The sequence below is a fragment of the Electrophorus electricus genome, chromosome 24 (genome assembly GCF_041902795.1).
Source record: "Electrophorus electricus isolate QZ-2024a chromosome 24, ASM4190279v1, whole genome shotgun sequence".
Lineage (NCBI taxonomy): Eukaryota > Metazoa > Chordata > Actinopteri > Gymnotiformes > Gymnotidae > Electrophorus > Electrophorus electricus.
Genome location: NC_137520.1, coordinates 9,154,660 through 9,174,609, shown reverse-complemented (window position 1 = coordinate 9,174,609; position 19,950 = coordinate 9,154,660). Strand labels below are relative to the sequence as shown.

General features: G+C 38.5%; 3 protein-coding genes across 6 annotated transcripts; 1 reads left to right on the top strand and 2 right to left on the bottom strand.

Moving 5' to 3' along the window:
• Positions 1-503: 503 nt before the first annotated feature.
• Positions 504-7,428, bottom strand: LOC113575480 (chemokine-like protein TAFA-4). The gene is made up of 6 exons (XM_081706792.1): positions 7,336-7,428; positions 6,456-6,555; positions 5,068-5,223; positions 3,877-4,001; positions 1,886-3,436; positions 504-639 (listed from the first exon to the last, which is right to left on the bottom strand). Exons 2-5 carry the CDS (start codon positions 6,553-6,555, stop codon positions 3,419-3,421), a joined length of 399 nt encoding a protein of 132 aa, XP_081562918.1. The 5' UTR covers positions 7,336-7,428; the 3' UTR covers positions 504-639; positions 1,886-3,418.
• Positions 7,429-8,446: 1,018 nt separating this feature from the next.
• Positions 8,447-13,709, bottom strand: uba3 (ubiquitin-like modifier activating enzyme 3). 4 transcript variants are annotated; one of them, XM_035522544.2, is made up of 18 exons: positions 13,642-13,708; positions 13,491-13,529; positions 12,644-12,758; positions 12,470-12,550; positions 12,131-12,213; positions 11,913-11,993; positions 11,740-11,783; positions 11,573-11,637; positions 11,179-11,334; positions 10,747-10,849; positions 10,377-10,490; positions 10,215-10,268; positions 9,959-9,995; positions 9,725-9,806; positions 9,518-9,618; positions 9,348-9,411; positions 9,215-9,269; positions 8,447-9,030 (listed from the first exon to the last, which is right to left on the bottom strand). In XM_035522544.2, the coding sequence occupies exons 1-18, from the start codon at positions 13,659-13,661 to the stop codon at positions 8,942-8,944; spliced, it is 1,383 nt and encodes a 460-aa protein (XP_035378437.2). In that variant the 5' UTR covers positions 13,662-13,708; the 3' UTR covers positions 8,447-8,941. The 4 variants fall into 4 exon arrangements, with proteins under 4 accessions (XP_035378437.2, XP_035378436.1, XP_081562915.1 ...); XM_035522543.2 differs by having other exon boundaries at positions 13,459-13,529; positions 13,642-13,706; XM_081706789.1 differs by lacking the exon at positions 12,470-12,550 and having other exon boundaries at positions 13,642-13,709.
• A 3,267-nt stretch (positions 13,710-16,976) lies between these two features.
• LOC113575468 (acidic mammalian chitinase-like) lies at positions 16,977-19,719 on the top strand. Its single transcript, XM_081706791.1, has 9 exons — positions 16,977-17,128; positions 17,227-17,283; positions 17,369-17,534; positions 17,807-17,931; positions 18,106-18,229; positions 18,308-18,493; positions 18,692-18,811; positions 18,943-19,084; positions 19,280-19,719. The coding sequence occupies exons 1-9, from the start codon at positions 16,992-16,994 to the stop codon at positions 19,570-19,572; spliced, it is 1,350 nt and encodes a 449-aa protein (XP_081562917.1). The 5' UTR covers positions 16,977-16,991; the 3' UTR covers positions 19,573-19,719.
• Positions 19,720-19,950: the final 231 nt, after the last annotated feature.

The window sequence follows — 19,950 nt, the reverse complement described above, 5'->3', positions numbered from 1 at the left end:
AAAATACAATACAAAAAACAAAACAAAATAGTAACTCCAGTACAGTTTATAATCTGTTTAGTTACACCACTGTTTTTAATAATTGTGTTCTTTGGGTCTTGGTGGTTTGAAAAATTAACAGGTTCAAATCAGAGGACAGATAATTATGTGCATCCATCAGTTGATGTTAAGACACAGAAACGTGGATAGTACTGAAGGACAGTGAAAAACCCCAGTGCCTCATCGGATCTTCCCATGTCGTTTCCAAAAAAAAAAAGTCCTTTCCAAGGAGAAGCATTCAGGAACCAGAGCACACAGTCTCTCTCTCTCTCTCTCTCTCTCTCTCTCTCTCTCTCTCTCTCTCTCTCTCACACACGCACACAGTCTCTCTCTCTCTCTCTCTCTCTCTCTCTCTCTCTCTCTCTCTCTCTCTCTCTCTCTCTCTCTCTCTCTCTCTCTCTTCTTTGACTGTGTAGCCATGAGCATGATAAGCAGGGAGCCTAGCACATAGGAGCCCTGGTGTTGATATCGGCATGAAGGGGGAGTTGCTCTCCTAGGCCCCGTGTGAATACAGATCACCACACTGATGACACTCCACGCTGGGGAGCAGGGGCCTGAACATCCCTTCCTCACAAACACCTTTAGCCACTTTTCAAACAGCTGAAAATCAGAGGAGACAAATTACTATCTACACATCAAAAAATAAATAAATTAAAAAAGGAGTCAGTATTCTCTTATTTGAGCTTACATTGTGGAAAATAAAAGACCAGTGCATCATCCATTGTATCCCTCTTATTTCTTGAGATGTGGTGTATTCCTTAACTGTGCATAAATTATGGCTACACATAAAAATAGGGTGTTTGTACAAATGTTTGAAGTACCGGTGGATTTTCTAACATTATAGAGACTAAGCTAAAAACTAGGCTATGTTCTGAATGCTGCACTCTAAATAGTAGTTGCTTAAGGTGTTCTTTCCTAGAACAATGGTGTCAATGTTGTAATGTTTCAGTGTGATTGCAAAAGTCATCTAAACCGCACTGTACTCTACTACGGTACATTCTGGGGAGCCACCAAGCAAAAGCCTTTTAAACAGTTTTTAAATGGATTTGTCCGGAGCAGGAAGTAGGGGGCAGTTTTAGACATAATTATCCTTTATCTGTTTTAATTAAATTATTCATCCCATTGGCAGAAGTGAATTGATTTTGATTTCTGGTTACAGTAGTTATCCAGTGACAATGCAGCTATTTTAATGAACATGTTGAACATGCTAATATGTTAGTATAGCCATAAATGAGCTGACTTTATCTTTAAAAGACAAAAAGACAATTTATCCTCCCAGGAAGCTGACTTCTCTTTGGCATTGCTGCTGCGAGAACTTCAGTGTAGCTTCATGTGCTGAGTATAGTTTAATCTCCTAGTTAAGGCACAATCGCTACCATAAACTCTCATTTAAAACTGGTACCATACCTGCTCACACAGTTCAGCTTTCAGATTTATTAATGACCAAGCAGAGAGTCACTGAACCATCAGGAACTATACAGCAACTTCAAACTGAATAAAATTAAGGTATTTTCTTGCTTTTGCATTTCAAATGGAAGTCTGTTACAGCCTCATATAAACAAAAAGCTTCCATATTGGTCTTCAGAAGCAACTGATAATTAGAGGCAGGTGTGCAGGATTAGTGTTGCACTGACACTATTTGTTAAAAACAACTTCCAGTGGCCAACAAGGACAGTCTCCTTGGAATAGCTTGAGTATAAACACCTTGTTAAAGGCACAAACGCATCTCAGGCTATTGCGAGCGTTCAGTGAGACACTGCCACTACATGCAGTGTTGTTTACACCATTCCATCACAATAATTATTGTAGTTGTTTTTTTTTTTTAGTTTTTTAACTGCCAACATACCAACATCTTCAAGGTCACAGCATCTTCAATTGACTACTCAGTGGAGAGACCAGAAAGAAATGATCTGTGCAGTAATGAGTCACAATTTCAGGGATGACAGCTGAAATTAAACAACAAACAGAATCTTGCCAGTCAGAATTTCCTGCCTGAATAAGCTCTGAAATGTAAAGAGAAATGCATACATGACATTCCAGTCCCAGCAACTCTGACCTGACATTGCTCTCAAGTGTGTAGAAACAAACAATCATTTGCAAGTAATTCTAGAATACAATCAGATCGAGGTCACTTAATTAATTTTCAAACACGAGTGACACATGTGAGTGTGAAATGTGAAGAAAATTAACATTTCAATTCACACCAGAGAGCAAAAGTGCAGCCATTGACGTCATTATGAATGCCAACAGGATTTAAATTCCTGCTGGTCTATATGCAGGTACTGTATTCGCTTTATCTCCACTAAAACGCCCCAGAGCCAGGGTATCCCCCCCGCCAGGGCTGCTCATGCAGCATGCATTAAGACCTATATACAGCCTCCTACAATTACATCCAGAACAATTACTCTACTGTATATCATTAAAATTGATATGTATTCATTTTAAGTATTTCCCGATTTATCTTCCCTTAGCCAGGTTGTCAGATATAACATATAGGAGATCAAAGAGTTTGTGTGAAATATTTCATAAAATGTGTGATTTTAATTTTAAATAGCCTTGATTGAGAAACTCAGGGAGGTAGGTAAAAATAACAACAAAAAAACTTTTTCCAAAATGCTGGCTGTAATCTCTGTTGGGAATGTTGAGAACATTTGTGAAATTTTGCATTTTACACTACCCCCAAAGCACACTAACACAGACTATAAAATAGAACATACAAACACCCTGATTGGGTTGTACTTTTGGTCACCTAAAACTGCGTTAAACAAGCACAAGATGACCACTGAAAAAGTCCAATAAAACAAATAAGATAAATAGCTTCAGCTTTGACACCCACTTTCTGCTGCTGCTCTCACTCAGATTAGCATATCAAACAGAGCTTTTTGGCTGCAGACTTCCACATTTAGCTGCTTCCTCAAACATTGCAGCTAGTGTGTCAAACTAGTCTTATGATAAAATATAGAGGACCAACGTGTATGTGTGTCTGGATATTATTACCACAGAAAGATATCCTGGGCCACAGACAGAATTCTGTTGTGTATATAGGGATAAAACAGAGAGAGAAAGAAGGATATCAGAACCTCCCAAACATATCACTTCCAGGTCAATGCCTCAATGGAACTGAATTTCATATGACGCATATGTAAGTCTGTGAAGCCATCTAAGGCAAATCCTTGACTATCAAAATTGGTTTTGCAAGTTTCTTTTTTGTAAGAAAATTATCCAACATTTCTAAAGCCCAAATATGGTAAGAGAAATTCTGAAGTCATCACAGTGGAACAGTGTTTACTTAACTTCTCTTAAAATAACTTCTTCATACAGTGCCCTCTTCATACATTTATCCATTTGTGTTCGTGTGTGTCTCTTTCAACTCCTGATTTCAAACCCTCTGCAATACCTACAGGAGTAGGTGTTCATGATAACCCATAGTTATAAGGCATAAGAGTTCGACAGATTTATAGGTATTAGGACAGTCATCAGGTTATTGTGTAATCGCGTCACCTATGCAACAAAATAGAAGAGCAAAAAATCAGAGATTAAAAAAAAGCCCATAACCTAATCACAGTAGACACAGCCAACACTCTGGAATATTACTATAGCCCTAAGTGTTCGACTGCTGAGAAGCACCATGAAGTCTGAAATACATACTGGTATCAACAGCGGCAACCATAGTCTACATCGGATATTTAGGACACGAGTCACAGTTGTGCATGATCGCAGAGTTCCATCATGTTGTGTACTTCTGGAGTTTAGCATGTGTGCTCCAAGGAAATCACTGGGTAGAGGGGAAATGGATTCTAGCTGGAGAGCTCGGCTGGGTCACACCAGCTGGCTCACCTTGGTAGTTTTGACTTTGCTCCCAGAGGTGCAGGACCAGCCGGTGAGGTCAGGCAGAACTTTACACTCCTCACCCTCCAAACACGGCTCCATCTGACACCACCACTTCAAACTCACAATAGATGCTGAGATAGATAGATAGATAGATAGATAGATAGATAGATAGAGAGAGAGAGAGAGAGAGAGAGAGAGAGAGAGAGAGAGAGAGAATGAAGGATTAGGTAAAGACTGTTCTATCTCCAGTTGGACTGAATAAAAGAAATGTTCCTGAAACAGCTATATTAAATCAGTAAACAGCTATATTAAATCAGTAAATTGAAAAAGACAGAGCAGTCTGGAGAATAGAGCTACAAAAAATGCACGCGCGCACACACACACACACACACACACACACACACACACACACACACACACACACACGCACACACACACACATGGGAACAAACAAACACAAACAAACACACACACAAACCTTTTTTGTCTAACAGTTCTTTGAGTCTCAGCTGAACACCATCAAGTGTTTCTTAGTTACATCTCCACAGACTGAAGACTGAAGAAACAGACACAGTACTCTGTGTGTGTGTGTGTGTGTGTGTGCCCTGGATCACACACATATAATTTACATGAGTGGCAGTTGTTTGCTCTGTGCCCTCTAGGAGACCAGTGAAACTATAACACTTGTACAACCATGGCCGAGTCCTAAACGAAACTGAGGCAGAACACTTTTTATTTCTAAGAGAGGGCATTTTGAAATTCCACTTTTCTAAATTCCAGGTCGGCATGATGACTTGAACAAAGCCTAATGAAACTAATGGAAACATTTTGAATCTGTGAGAGAATGTAAATTTAAATAGATTTTAACATGGTTTTGCCTGAACAAAGAAAAAAACAGGAAGTCTTCGGTAATTGTTTGCTAAAAGCCGGATGACCTTTATGTCTAAAATTAGCATTATTTCAATGACAGTCCTCTGTGAGAAGAGCAAGTGTTCAGCAATGCTGAGCCTCACACCACTGATTTAATAGTGCCCCCTTCTGGACAGTCTAGAGAGAACAGAACTCTCTCTCTCTGAAAACCAAACCTGAAGACTGCGAGGCTAAGTTTCACTTCTTTAGGAAACTCACTCGCGAGGCTTTTCGGTGACTTGACTTCATGTCCAGAATTGCTTCATCGAGAGAAGTGTGATAGCCTACCATCCACGCAGGAAGGCTGAGCGTGGGTGGTCCCCGCCACCTGCCCAGACAGGCAGGAGCATTTCACTGTCTGAGATCTCTCCTCGATCCTGTTCTTATTGCAGCAGCGATGGGCAGCCATCACCTCACACGTACCCGCCTTCACTCCAGAATGACCTGAGAGAGATAGAGATAGAGAGAGAGAGAGAGAGAGTGAGAGAAAGAGAGACAGACAGATAGCAGGGAGAGAGAATTATTATAATATAGATATGCAGATCAGTGTGTACCTTCCAGCTGTATGCTTTCAGTCTAATGTATTTAGATGCGCATAATCTTTTTTTAGCATTCTAGAGTGAGCACATGGTATGAATTAATGTGTTAAACTAAGTAGAAAGTCTCGAATTATTCTACATTTGTTATGGTTTTATTTTGAGGTATTGAAACAAATTCGTCAGTCACAGAAATTTTTAACATGATGTACCTACTTTTCAGGCAAGGGTCACCTTGCTGTAGAATCAAATGATGAAAAAAGATGACAGAAAAACAGTAGCAGCAAAAGATGTCTCAGAACATCTGCTGTGAAACAGATTTCACTTTACAAGCTGTGTAAGTAACTCAACCGTGATCTAACAAATACTAAACCTCAAATGTAGAAACACACTTACCATCCACGTTAATAAAAGCAACTTTATTAAAAACACATTGTTTATGTACAGACTACAGTTGCTAGCATCTGTTGCTTTTTGTGTTTGTCATCCATCTATATTTTATCAGTGGATAGTTTCTGACCACAAGATTGTTGTTGGATACATTTATTTTTATTTGACACATGCAAAAATTCCAGCAATGCAGAATGTGATTGGTGCACTCATAACAGTGCAACACCCACAGTCCTGTTTACACCACATCAACATCTACCTCCGATTTAATATGTGGATAGTACTGGACCTCTGGTCAGAAAGTGACATGTGATAATTGAGGTAGAGGGTGACTGACAAACTTTGCTTGTCAACAGGAATTACACTCTGAACCCATACATCCATAAAATGCATAAAGACGTTTGATGTATCTAGAGTATAGATACAAGGTATGTGTTGCTAATAATCTTCTATGTCATTATAAAGGCATCTTCAATGCTCAAGAAAAAAAATGTAGCCACCTCCTGATTTCATGGTTTGTAGTGGGTTTGTAGAGGCTCGCGGAGGCTGAGCTGCAAATAGCTCTTTAGTAGTAATTAGTGCTGGTCTGAATGATCTCTCAAAGGGACGCTTTGTTGAGTGTCCAGCAGGTGTAATGTGTAATGAGTCCTGAGAGAGAGAGAGAGAGAGAGAGAGAGAGAGAGAGAGAGAGAGAGAGAGAGAGAGAGAGAGAAAGAGAGAGAGAGAGAAAGAGAGAGAGAGAGCACACACCTGGCTGTCCCCTGGAGCTTCGGTTGCCGCTGGACACTGATTGAGCACAGAGGACCCACAAACCCAGCAGCAGGGCTCTCAGAAACAGCTTTTCACTCATCTACTTTTGGATTGGACGTGGGGGTGGGGCGATAGGAATATAATGTATTGGACGTTATTAGGCGTTGCATAGAGAATTTTAATTTGCAAAGCATGTTTTCTAACATCAGTTTTGAGCTCAGCTCAACAATACAATATATAAAGTTTTACATATCTAGAAAACCTACACCGAAGAAGTGCGGTGTTTCTCAATGAGCTAGAGAGAGAGAGAGAGAGAGAGAGAGAGAGAGAGAGAGTTAGTGTTAGTACCACTGCCAAATCATGTTCTCAAGCCCTAGGGTTAATCTGATCTTCCATCCTCTGCTCCTTACTTCGCCACCCACTGATATCCTGTAGCTACATTCATTCCATTCATTTTCTACTGCCCCTCCTCCTGAGATAAATCACTGGCCAGTTGATAGGGTCAAATAGTCAATTAGCAACGGAAGTCGCGCAACAGGAATTTCGGAAAATGGAGATCTGATTTAAAACTAAAATCTCAGCATAATTTGTGGTTTGTCCTGCCAGGTAGCTCAAAAATGGTATTCTGCGATATATGTCATGGAGTGGAAAACTCCAGTCTGTATCTGCTAAAGAACTCGTTTCGACAATGAACTTGTAATTTTCAAAGCCCAGCAAACTGACACTTAACGTATAGATCTACATTTCACTCGATGTATCAATAATCACAAACTGACAAACACTTTAAAAGTTTTCCGATCTTTTTGTTCTATGAACACAGGTAATTATGATACATTCAGAACATTCTTTGTACAACACACTAGATTTACATAGACCTTACCTTTTTGAGAGGTAGATACTTGAGAAAATAACAGTTCCCCGAGGATCACGCTAGTCCGCTGTCCCACTTTCAGTTTACGACCTTGACATCGACTTGACTAGTGGTGTCAAAATTCCGTTAAGTGTTGTTATCCTGCTGGGAAGCAGAGCCCGTAACATTGGAAATACGTACCGGAAGTTTCCGCTGTGCGGAGGTTTTGGAAACATTTGAAAAGTGATGAAAATAAAAGCAGATTATTTATAATATTTATAACAATATGCTCCAATGCTAATTTAAAATATCTACAATAATCTTCTTATATTTATATTTGCCCCAAGCAAATATATATAAGACGGAACGTAAACCTTTATTTTCTTCGAACAGATTTTGTGAAAATTATCCAGAATTTAAGTAAATTTATCAAGATTATCATCTTCTAACGGAGTGTTCAGGATTTCTTTTGATAATTATGCCTTATATTTCATCTAAAATATTTTCCTCTATCATTACTATGAAAACAATTAGGCCTATTGTGTAGGTAGAAGCCCAATAGTGGCAATTAAATGAAAATACAAAAGGGAATGGAGAGCTGGGTTCTTCTTGGTCGTTTGTAGCGCACCACAGCTCACCTTTTCCTCTTGGTTGTGGGCGAAACAGAAGCCCAGTTTGATTCTCTACCCGCAAGGGTGAGGCTTTATCCATAAGTACAAACATAATCAAGAAACCATCTGCTCCCGAACTATAGCAGACCTCTTCCTTTATTACTCCAAAGGAGATTACTTGCGTTGATTGGCAGCATACAAATAAAGGATCAGGCTAATCTTTTACTTTGCGGCTTGGTCAACAATTATAAGATGTTGTAATTCTAACATACTGCAGCTTTCAGATATTTTTACTTTCCAAGAGTATACTGCTTGAGAGATACACCAGCTTTAAAGGTATTTCAGAACCATGGATAGCAGAGTCCTGGGCCCAAGCAGAACCTTTAGTGTGACACTGACAAGTGATATTTTGAGGCCACCCTTTATGTGCGGACCATACAATTTTTCAGACATAGGTTTCCACAGTGTGTATATATAAATAAATAAAATAATGTGCACCTGTATATGCAAGTTTTACCACAGCTTTGTCATTGTGAAAGCATTCAAGAACTTTTAAGTTTTATTTTTACAGAGCTTGTTTACTGACATACAAGTGATTATTGATATATACACATTTGATCAGATAAACAAAACCAGCTTCTGATAAAAACAGACTAGCATTGTTGTCAGTGTTCAAACAAATCTTTACCACCAGAGCAGAATACTGTATGCGCTGACAAATGTCTTCTTCAGCCTCATATTTTATATATTTGGTTAGTAAAACAAAAGCATAAGTTTTGAAGTGAGAAACCTAAAATAAAAAGGAGCTTTCTGCGTGACTGGATAAATACACAGAACCAAAATATTACAAGTGTATCCAGAATCAGCAAAGTGCCTTATTTACATTACAATAAAATTTATACTTAAATATGAATTATAGCTAATATTTATCTTTTTGTAAGTGATAAGCAGTCACTAGTAAATGTTGAGAGCTTTTGCTGCAGTATTCATCTAAGGGGTTCATCTAAAGGGGTTCAACACTGTGTTTAGGATGTGAAGTTCAGCTTGAACAGGACTGTTTGAGGGGTGGTAACATCAGCCACTGCCAATTCCTGCCCATCAGCCAATCCCAGCTCTGGAAAAATCCAACCAATTAAACAAAGATGAGAACATGTTTCGGTCTAAGGGAAGCTTGTAGTTTATTTAAATGCAAGATAAATGGAATTTTAGAGGACAAGTAATGGAAATGGAATGTATAGTTTGTTCAATTCCTTCACTATGAAAACAGATGAAGTCCAACCTGACAGACAAGAGCTCACCTTTCAAAGTTTTGCAGAGATTAGGCCTCGTTTTTTCTTCAATTGAAGCAACTGTCTAGACAAGCAATAATTCACATGAAAATACATTCATTTTCAAATGAAATACAGCATTTGGCGAGAAATGGCAACTTACCTGTAAGTAGAGAGTTTTATTTTTGCCTTCAAGAGTCGCAGTAATAGCAGGAGATTTCATTTGTCTGAAATTAATCAATCAACATCATCCACTTAAATTACCAGTGACCATGCTCTCAGGGATCAGTTAAAGAAGAGGCATTCTTTATTAAGACATCCTGTTGTACTCACAGAGAGGCATTTTCAGTCAAATACTCCAGTACTTCCTGTAGTTTAGCCGACGGTGGGAATTGTAGTTTCTGGGGAACCTGGCTACATGCTGAGCAATTCTCCTATTGGAAAGAGATGACAAATGTATAACACCTTTCACCAATAGACATCCATGAGGTGACCTAAATTGCAATGTGGTAACATAATACTCAAAGTAGTCACGTTTACCTTTCGCTCGGCTTCAAAGGTGTAAGTATAAAGTCCATCCACATCATTAAACACCAAATAATTATTCAAAGGAACATAAGCACTGAAAGAGTCAGAAACAAATTAATTTTACTAACACAAATATCTAATGATATCCAAACATATAGAGAGCAACCTTTTGTAAAGTTACTGTATATTCATAAATGCTACAATTTGTTTCATTTAGCAGAGGACAAAAAGGCAGAAAAGATTCACCTTGTAGCAATCTTAAAAACCTCTGTAGCACAAGCAGCTGTAAATAAACAAACATACGATTTAGCAAGCACAACACCCTAAACATGAACTGCATTTTGGCATTTATTTATAACAAACATGCCCATTTACGGTGTGCTCATTTAAGCAATATAAGGTTTCATGATTGCATGCGCTCTCCTAATTTGGGGGGTTTAAAACAGTGGGACATAGTGAGCAACAAGCAACAGAGCTGTGTTCTCTCTGCTTGGGACCGTACCAGCGATGACTGCATTGGTGGACGCCACAGCTGGGATGATACGTTTGACCACTCCTGAAACACCAGTGCATGAAATCCAGTCAGTCAATCACAGATGGGATACTACAGATGCAACATTTCAGGAAACTGGAAACTCAATACTTAGAATTTTTAGGGTTTTACCTTGAGTGAGTCTGTAAGTGACCCCAATGATGTTGAATTCAGCTGCTCTCTCGAGGGACTTCTGGAACACCCAATGAATGTGTTCTGGGTTATCACCATCCAGAGCTACACCATCTACACACAAGTGTCACACATTTAAGGATTTTAAATAGATTTCTATGCTTCAGCAACTCCTTCTGCTCTTCTCAGTACTCCTGGATGTGCCGAGCTTATATTTCAAAGCTTCAGTTCAATACTTATTTCTATAAAGGCAGTCATATGCAAGACTTTCTTGATCAGGGTACCAATCCCTTTCAATGCAAAGTGGCAAGCACATCAGTACCAACAGGCTAGGAATGGAGGTACTGCGAGTGAGAGCGCTCATGTGTACCTCCAAATGGCTTCTCTTTGGGCCACTGTAGTATCCTTGCATACTCAATGCAATGTTCAGGCAGCCGCGGCATTGATGCAATAGTGCACATGGGAAAATTAATCTGGAACAAATCCAAGAATCAGACATATATTTCACTCTCACTGGTATAAACTTTAGAAGCTGGTAAAGGGCTGAGCTTTGGATGCATGACAGTGGTAGGGTTTCTGAATAAGCACAAACTACAGCATCAGCCTTCCTTTATATATTGATAGTAAACATAGTAGCACAGACGGAGCTAAACCTCCACATACAAGACTGTTTAACCTTTGGAAATGTACCTACACAAATAACGTATAAAGATAGTGGCATTTCACACTGCTGATGACAACTTTGGGTGACGTATTAGGATACAGTTAAATATGACCTACATAAAGGAGGAAACTGCAGTACCTGTGGAGGGTACAGCTCCAGTGTGCAATCTATACAAGCAGTCATTCCAGGCAGGATGACCCTCGCATTCCCCTTAAAGCCTTCTGTACCTCCATCAATCAGTGGGATGATGGAGCTAGGATCCAAAACCCCATCGTCATAAACTAGCAGTGACAACTGAGGAGAGCCCACACAAACAGTCAAGTCATGAACGCACGACACAGAAATTCCAACTTTGTGTATGTGAAATGGTCATGTGGCCATTGTGTCATTGATGCTGCATTAAGGACAGTCACAGTATGTAAGGTCTTCTGCATTAGGTGGAACTCTGGGCTCTAACAGCACTCTACTCTTAGCTCATTTGAAACATTTGTAGATACAGAGATGTCAGGCGAATGTCAAAAGCACAACTTACCAGCATTCCATTCATCCAGCGACGAGCAATGATGGAATCCAGCCCACACACAATTATGTGGAATTCTGTGGAGTTGAGACACCACAAGATTAGTCTAGAACTACTTCTTAAAATCAATATTTGTTAAGCAAATTACAAGTAGAAAACCATTTGCATGCAGAACTTACGTCTGTAAAAGGATTCATCAAACTCTTGAATTTTCTTGAAGTGCCTAAATACAAGCTAAGGAAACAAAGTGAAGAAACCCACCACTGGCATACAAAAAAATAAAAAATAAATAAATAAAATCAAACAATATGGCTTGCTTCAATATTCAGTATGGTCACGTTATGGAGGATACGGTACAACATGACATCCGGGAACTCGACTGTTTATGAAGTCAGCTGCCACCTCTGCCTTGGGGTGCCCAACATCTTTAGACCTTTGAAGGAAAAATACATAGAAGGGGAAAACAAAGCTCAGTATTAAAACTCATGAATGACAAGGGCAACAAACTCCAATCCTTGTGGTCTCCTGGAGAGTGTACTGGCTATTTAGGTGAACAGACTGCAGCCTTGCCTGAAGAGGAATTGCCGGTTCAGATTGGACACGTCAATAGTGTCCATGTCTACGACATGGATATGACGAAACCCTGACAGTGCCTGAAAAAGGAGCACACGAGTAAAACAAAAATTAAGCCAAATTAATGAGCCATTTTAAATTAATTTAATATGTTTCCAACTTTCCAGTTAAAGGCAAACATGAACGACAAACAAATATTAGGTTACGTGAATCTACAAACTCAGAAGTGGAACCCCAATTGCCTGCATTGCACTGCATGATATGAAAACATGTTTTCAGCTTTCAGACAGGATATTTCCAAGTTGTTGTTGTTGTTTTTTTTTTAAAGACAATTACCAGGTTTTTTAGCAGCTCACATCCAAGACCTCCTGCTCCGATGACAAGAATTTTGCATGTCTCCAACAAAAACTGGAGCGTCTTAAAGGAAATGGCAAAGAAATAAGCGATTCCAAAACTAAAGAGGTTAACAAAAGTAATCAAATTTACTTTGTTAAAATTTCAGTGGCTCACCTCCTCACTTGGTTCAAAGTCAGGATGTGTAAAGGGCCCAGATCTCTCCAGAAACTTCTGTACATGACGCCATCGCCCATCCCAGTCTCCACTGCTGCCGACATCCAGTGCCATTCTGGAGAGCAAAAACTAATCACTACATATCAAACGGCATTTAAGCAGGAAAACAACCACATACCAATTAATGGTTAGACAGATCTCGTCACTGCGTAATTGGCCACGGCTGTTCTTACCGGCAATGACACATAAGCATTTCCAGTGAACAGCACTAACATTTTTAACTTATAACACTGCAAAAATATTAATTCGCCTTTTACAATTCGGCAAACTGTAACCGACGTACAACGATAGCTTGCGCGACTAGCACTAGCACTAGCTCTAACTAGCTAGCTAGTATTTATTTGGGGCAACAGAATAACACAAATGACAACAAAGGCAAAAACTGACATCGGTTTCCAAAGAGGTTTGCTGCAGATAAGCTGGCTAGCTATTTTGGCTACAGAACATTATGTGAAAATTCATCACCACTTTAGAGAGTCTTGGTTTCTTTACTTCTCTTTAACCACATCATGGGCCTTTTGTGTGCCGTTTGTGCCGATATCATATAGCCAGCTAGCTACGCTAGTTAGCCATTAGCGCGCTAATATGTTACAATGAAGCGCAATCGCAAATACAAGACACTTCATCGGTTACATTCCGGCTTACGGTTTCTACATTTCCGAACCGCATTCTGTATTTTTCCACTAAATGGATGTGCTTTATCTAAGTGAAAGAGGATGAATTTTCACACTCCCTATGCTGTGCAATACTCAAACCTGCAGCCAGCTCTTAGCATTTCATCACTAACTTCTCAGTCAGCTCCTCTATTCTCCTTCTTTTCTTCTTCCTAAAAAGAGAGAATAAAAGAAGGCTCAATGACGCTCAAATATCACAGAGTAGTCATCAACATATTATCATTATTTGTTCCACAAATATATCGTTCATTCAATGCTACTTACGGCTCTTCCCCATCCGCCATACTTTATGCTTTCACCGTTCCATGCCTTCCCAGAATGCTTTGCCACTGGGTCGAACTTAAACTCAAGTTGAACTTTGAGAATTTCGTCGGAGTTTTTATTTGTCCGAACCGAGGTCCTTCATCAGCTGGGGAACAGTAGTGCTTTACTTTACTACAATTTTGAATATCTCTACATCTCTTACTACAGTAATACTCTCAGGTAGTCTAAAACAAATGTGATGAGAATGTACAATTTAATCTCTAATCCCTAGTAAAATGTATGGACCATTCACGGACTAAAAAAGTCTCTGCTGGCACTTAAAAATGATTGACATAAATGGTGTTTTATAGTGTCCAATTTAAATCAAGCATAAATTGTACTGTGCATGGAACATAGACTGTAAATCAGGTTTAAAATAATGTAATCATGTTAAAAGATATATTACTTTATAGGCCTGGTTATTTTTTTCTTATAGTCAGGCTGTATTCAACCCTTTTATGGTCCTAGGCCATGAAACATTGATATTTTAGAGCTCTATCACATGAGATGGCATGAATATGAATGCAGTAAATGAAAAATGCCAACGTGACGCAAACCTTCTTTTTAACCCATTTTTAAAGCCCCCTTTGCTCATGATGCCCTACTGGAATATGCCTGCATTCCAGTAATGCTTACAATTTAAAATTTAAAAAAAGATGTTCAAAGACCTCAATCAACACCAGATGTTTACTTTGTGTTCGTGATGTGACGGCTCTATTCTGCAAATGTTTTCAGGATAGCCTACTGCAGCTTTCAGACTTAATTTGTAGGGCATGTCTGCTTTTAGGACCTGCCATACCAGCCTGGAATGTCCTAGAGGGTATTACACTGAATTTCAGGTCTTCAAATCCAAGCAATAGTTGCAAGATGAGTTTAAAAAGAGTGCAGTAGTAACTATAGTAGGGGAAACTCAAAAGAAGGAATGCTTATTCTTTGTTGTGGGCACAATTTGTTACCTTCTTTAACTTCAAAACGCAAAAAAAAAGTCTATTGTTTAGATCCTTGCCCCCCCTAAACCATTCGAGAATCACACCTGGGATTTCAAGTGCATGTTTTATGACACTAAATATGGAAACATCACATCAATCACATTAATGCACAAACTAATGTTGAGTCTAACTCATAAGTCATTATCATAACTCATTATATTCCACATCCTAGTTAAAGTATAATAACATTTATCTGACACTTTTATCCAAAGCAACTTACAATTATGACTGAGTACAACTTGAGCAATAAGGGTCTTGTTCAGGGGCCCAACAGTGGTGCTTGAACCAGCAACCTTCCAATTACAAATGAAGCACCTTAACCACTGAGCTACCACTGCCCCAATAAACAACTATTTCACTTTTCATTGATCAGTTTTTAACTTTACATAGACAGAACATGGCTAAAATTAGATTTATTTACTTTTGCAGGTTTTCCTCAATTTTTTACATTATTTGTCACAATATATTTTTAGCTATTGCTAGGGAAAATACTACCTTGAACATAACCACACACAGTTTGTTCAGTCATGGTAGATCTTATCATTCATTATGTTCGAAATATCAGAGATTGCTTACTCAGCAGGGTACTTTACAGAGCTGGCCAAACCAGAGGTGACCTTAATGACTTTAATACTCACCCCTTAAAAACAATAGGAATGTTTCACTATATTCCAACAAAAAAGTTCCTCATAGCAAACTTTGAATTTGACTTAAAAAGAACTTTGTGCAGCCTGAGGAAGTCTGTCAAAATGTATTGCAACGTGAAATGTGTTGGTATCACTGTTTGCATTATAAACATCCTTCCTCTTCTATTTTTTTTTTATAGAAAACCCCATTATCACTACATTACAGATGTTTAATTTTCACAGTAACCGAGTATCTATGTGACAAATTAACAGAGCAAAAACATCATTGTTGTTACTGAAGTCTTAGATGCCAAAGAACACGGCATGGATTTAACAGTAAATATCTGAAAAAGAATAGCGAAACCGCCTCAGCTATACATGCAGTTGTATTGACTCTAAGTGAATGTTAAATTAGGTTAGCTAAGTCTCACTTAAATTTACTTAAGATAACAATATCATTACTAGGGTTCCATTTCATTCTTGACAGAACAGCACTCCATTTCTTATATAAGCATTCCTAACGCTCTTAATTAAAGATAAATAATTAAATTGGTTTTCCCAAGATAGTGAGGTATCTCTCTAACAGGCACAAGCAGCTCAAGTTGGAACAGAATGAAGGTTCTGGGATATTTTGATGTCGTAGCTTATTAGTACTGAAGCATGAGAAATACAGTTTCTCCTCATTTTATTTTAAAGCTAGAACCATTATGGAAATAGTTACTGATTTGCTGATCTTGAGGGGGGCTTCCTCTACTGACTGAATACTCCCAGTCAATATATAATTACATGTTAACAAATGGTAATTACTGTAATTTTAATCATAGGGATTTATAAACTGGTACGAGTTGTCCATTCCTGCATAAAAAATGGAACATTTTAAATTTTCACAAGTTAACATGTTTCCTTACCTTTCTTTAGTGTTTTTTTTTCTTTTGTTGTGGTGTGGACTATTGTTTTTGCTCTTTTAAGAAATGTAGAGATCATGTTAAAAGAAACTTACACAAATTTTCACAAATCATGAGAATAACTCTGTGAAAGCTAAAACAATATGTGAGATTGATTAGGTTACAAATAAGATAAACTGTGTAGTATTACTGGATGGAAAGTAATACACATAATGAAGCCGAAATCATGGAAGTCATACGTAATCTTAAGTATCACAATCTACTGTAAATACTCACATCTGCCAAGAATATAATTTGTGAGGCCAACTATGGGCATATAAAAGACCAAGTGCTTTTTGCCATCCTCTCAGTACAAGGCAATTATGTACAAGGTAGTCTTGGCTCCAGGTAAGCAGTTTTAATAATAATAATGTTCTTAATAATAATAATGATAATAATTAAAAGGTTGTTATAATAAGAAGCACATAGTGCATAGTGTTCAGATTTTTTGTCTTTATGCCTTAAATAAGACTTTTTGTGTTTGAAGATGTCACAACACTATTTAATGAAACAAAAATAATCTGATTTCATCTTTCTGGTTCTCATTTTCAATAAAGCGTTCGCCCTTCTGCTGCATATGCAGCTTGGTAAGTATTTTGGTGTGTTTCACCATTTGAACATTTAAACAGATTTTTAACTCAGGAACTAACGTATAATACCACACTGACTGTTTTGCTTTGCTAGGCTCTGCCTACATTTTATCATGCTACTTCACCAACTGGGCTCAGTACCGGCCCCCTCCCACCATCTACATGCCCAATGACATTGACCCTTGCCTATGTACCCATCTCCTCTATGCTTTTGCCACCATGACCAATGACTACAAAATTGCCACATACGAGTGGAATGATGTGGAACTCTACAGTCAGTTCAATGCTCTGAAGGACAAGTGAGTGAGCTGCTGCTTCTATATCATGTCATATTTTCTGTTATTACACAACAAGAACATGACTGAACTATGTGCCATCCTCCTCCCTCCCCATTCAGAAATGGTAATCTCAAAACTCTGTTATCAGTTGGAGGATGGAACTTTGGCTCCACAGGGTAGGAACTTTTAATTTAATTTATCTAAAGTACAAAGCATATGGACTGTGAACCCTACTGCATTTTTCTCCATTATTCCTGCTAGATTCTCAAACATGGTGGCCACTGCAGCTAACCGCCAGACCTTCATTTCATCTGTGATTGCGTTTTTGAGGAAATATGAATTTGATGGGCTGGACATTGACTGGGAGTATCCAGCCAATAGAGGAAGCCCTCCTCAAGATCAACAACTGTTTTCTGTTTTCCTTAATGTGGGTTCTATCTCTGTTTTTCAGGAGAAAAAAAACAATTGATGTGGATATTTTTCAGAGATAAATCTCAACATATATATATATATATATATATATATATATATATATATATATATATATATATATATATATATATATATATAAATCATAATGATGAGTAAATCACTAGGCTAAAAAACAGAAAAAAATACCAAATACAAATAAATAGAATTATATCCATGAATCTATAAAGTAAAAGCTAAAAACAATTTTGTATTTGTGCTGATCAACAGGAGATGAGGGCTGCATTTGAGGCTGAAGCCAAGCAGACAAACAGAGCTCGACTCCTGATGTCTGCAGCTGTCTCCTCAGGTCGAGGCACCGTTGACACTGCCTATCAGATTCCTCAGCTTGGACAGTGAGCCATACCTAATTCTCTTCTCCTATGACTTTTCTAAAAGTCTCATTACATAACACAAATGAAGAGCGACCCTAAATATTGAAGTATGGAGATTAAGACTACACTTGCAAGCTTTTGGTAATTAATCATGTCACTGATTTTTTATTTTTTGCAAAAAAAATCTCCTTACAGAGCACTGGATATGATTAATGTAATGACCTATGACATGCATGGCTCATGGGACCCCTTCACAGGGGAATGCAGTCCCCTCTACAGGGATTCTTTTGATAGCGGAGGCTACATTTACTTCAATGTGGTAAGCATTTAACCAAAACCACGTATTAAAAAATCTATGTAAAACATGTCTAGATAACTTTCCTGGTGTATTCTACAGGACTATGCCATGAACTACTGGAAGAACAATGGAGCTCCTGCAGAGAAACTACTAGTTGGGTTCCCCACCTATGGAAACACTTTCACCCTCAGAAACCCTTCAAACCATGGCATTGGCGCTCCAATTTCTGGGGCTGGGACAGCAGGAAAATACACTCAGGAAGCAGGGGAACTTGCTTATTTTGAGGTGTGCCTATCTGCTGATACACTTTGTTATATGTGTATAATGCCTGTTATGTATGTCATTATTTTACTCTTAGGGTTAAAAGGTATCTTTTCCCATTTGCTTTCAAATGGCCAACAGCTGCAATAAGAAGAGTAAACATATTGCATGCATATGGTAGGTCTGACATATTTGTCTGCTATTTTTCACCGTGTGTGCAAGATTTGTTCCTTCCTGAAAGACGGTGCGACAGAAGTGTGGAATGCCCAACAAGACGTGCCTTATGCTTATAGCGGGAATCAGTGGGTTGGCTATGACAATACTAAGAGCTTTCAGCTCAAGGTAAACTGATTAAACTGCTTAGAAGTTATGTTTGAATGCAATGTTGTCTGCCATACTTTATGATACAAACAGAAGCAACAGAGAAGTACTAAAAGATAAAGAAAATAAAGCAAGTCAACATGTTTTTACAGGCACAGTGGCTGGTGAAGAGCAACTTTGGTGGTGCTATGGTGTGGACCATTGACATGGATGACTTTTTGGGCACCTTCTGTAATCAGGGCAAATATCCCCTGATCAATGTGCTTCACAAGGCATTAAATTTGGACCAACAATGTAAGAAATATACTGATAATCAATAATAGATTATTGCAGCACCAATCTTTTCCTTTACCACACACTGACAATGAACCTGTTGTCAGCTCTGAAACAAATTGCAGGACCTAAAATGGGATCGAAAATGTTATTAGTGATTAATTAATCATTTTCCATATTTGGCCATTAACAATACGTTTTGTTCTTTATTTTAAGCCTGCAAGCCTCCTGCAACCCCACTGCCGCCAATAGCAGGACTGACCAGTACTACCCCCAGTCCACAAACCACTAGGGGGGGTGGTTCCAGTGGGGGAAGCTCCAGTCGGGGGGGCTCTGGTGATACAAGTGGCATGAACAGCTCATTCTGTGTTTCCAAAGCCAATGGATTTTACCCATTCGCTGCCAACAGCAACAAGTTTTATGAGTGCAGTGATGGAAAAACATATTTTCAGAATTGTGCATCTGGGCTGGTATTTGACACAAGCTGCTCATGCTGCAACTGGAGTTAACTACTTTGACGTTAAATTGCTGACCAGCTGCTCAAGAGCAGCACTACTCAGCTGCTTTGATTTCCCTTCCCTAAATACTATATTACTAAAAGGAAAAGTGACCTACTGATTAGCAGTTCACTTCCTTTGTATGCCATATTGTTTGATCATCTGTAATAAAAATTGTAAAACGGCCTTGATTGTTTCCTCATGCTTGTTTCCTACATAGGTTAGATATTTAGATGTCTTAAGCACTTTTGTATTACAGTGATTTAGACCAAATGAGTCTTACATTCCCGCGTTAAAGACTAGTAAAAGTTATGAGCAAGTTGGAGGCCGGTATAGTCAATATAGTATATAATCAATATTGTTAGTCTTGGAATCTAAATAACACTTCGG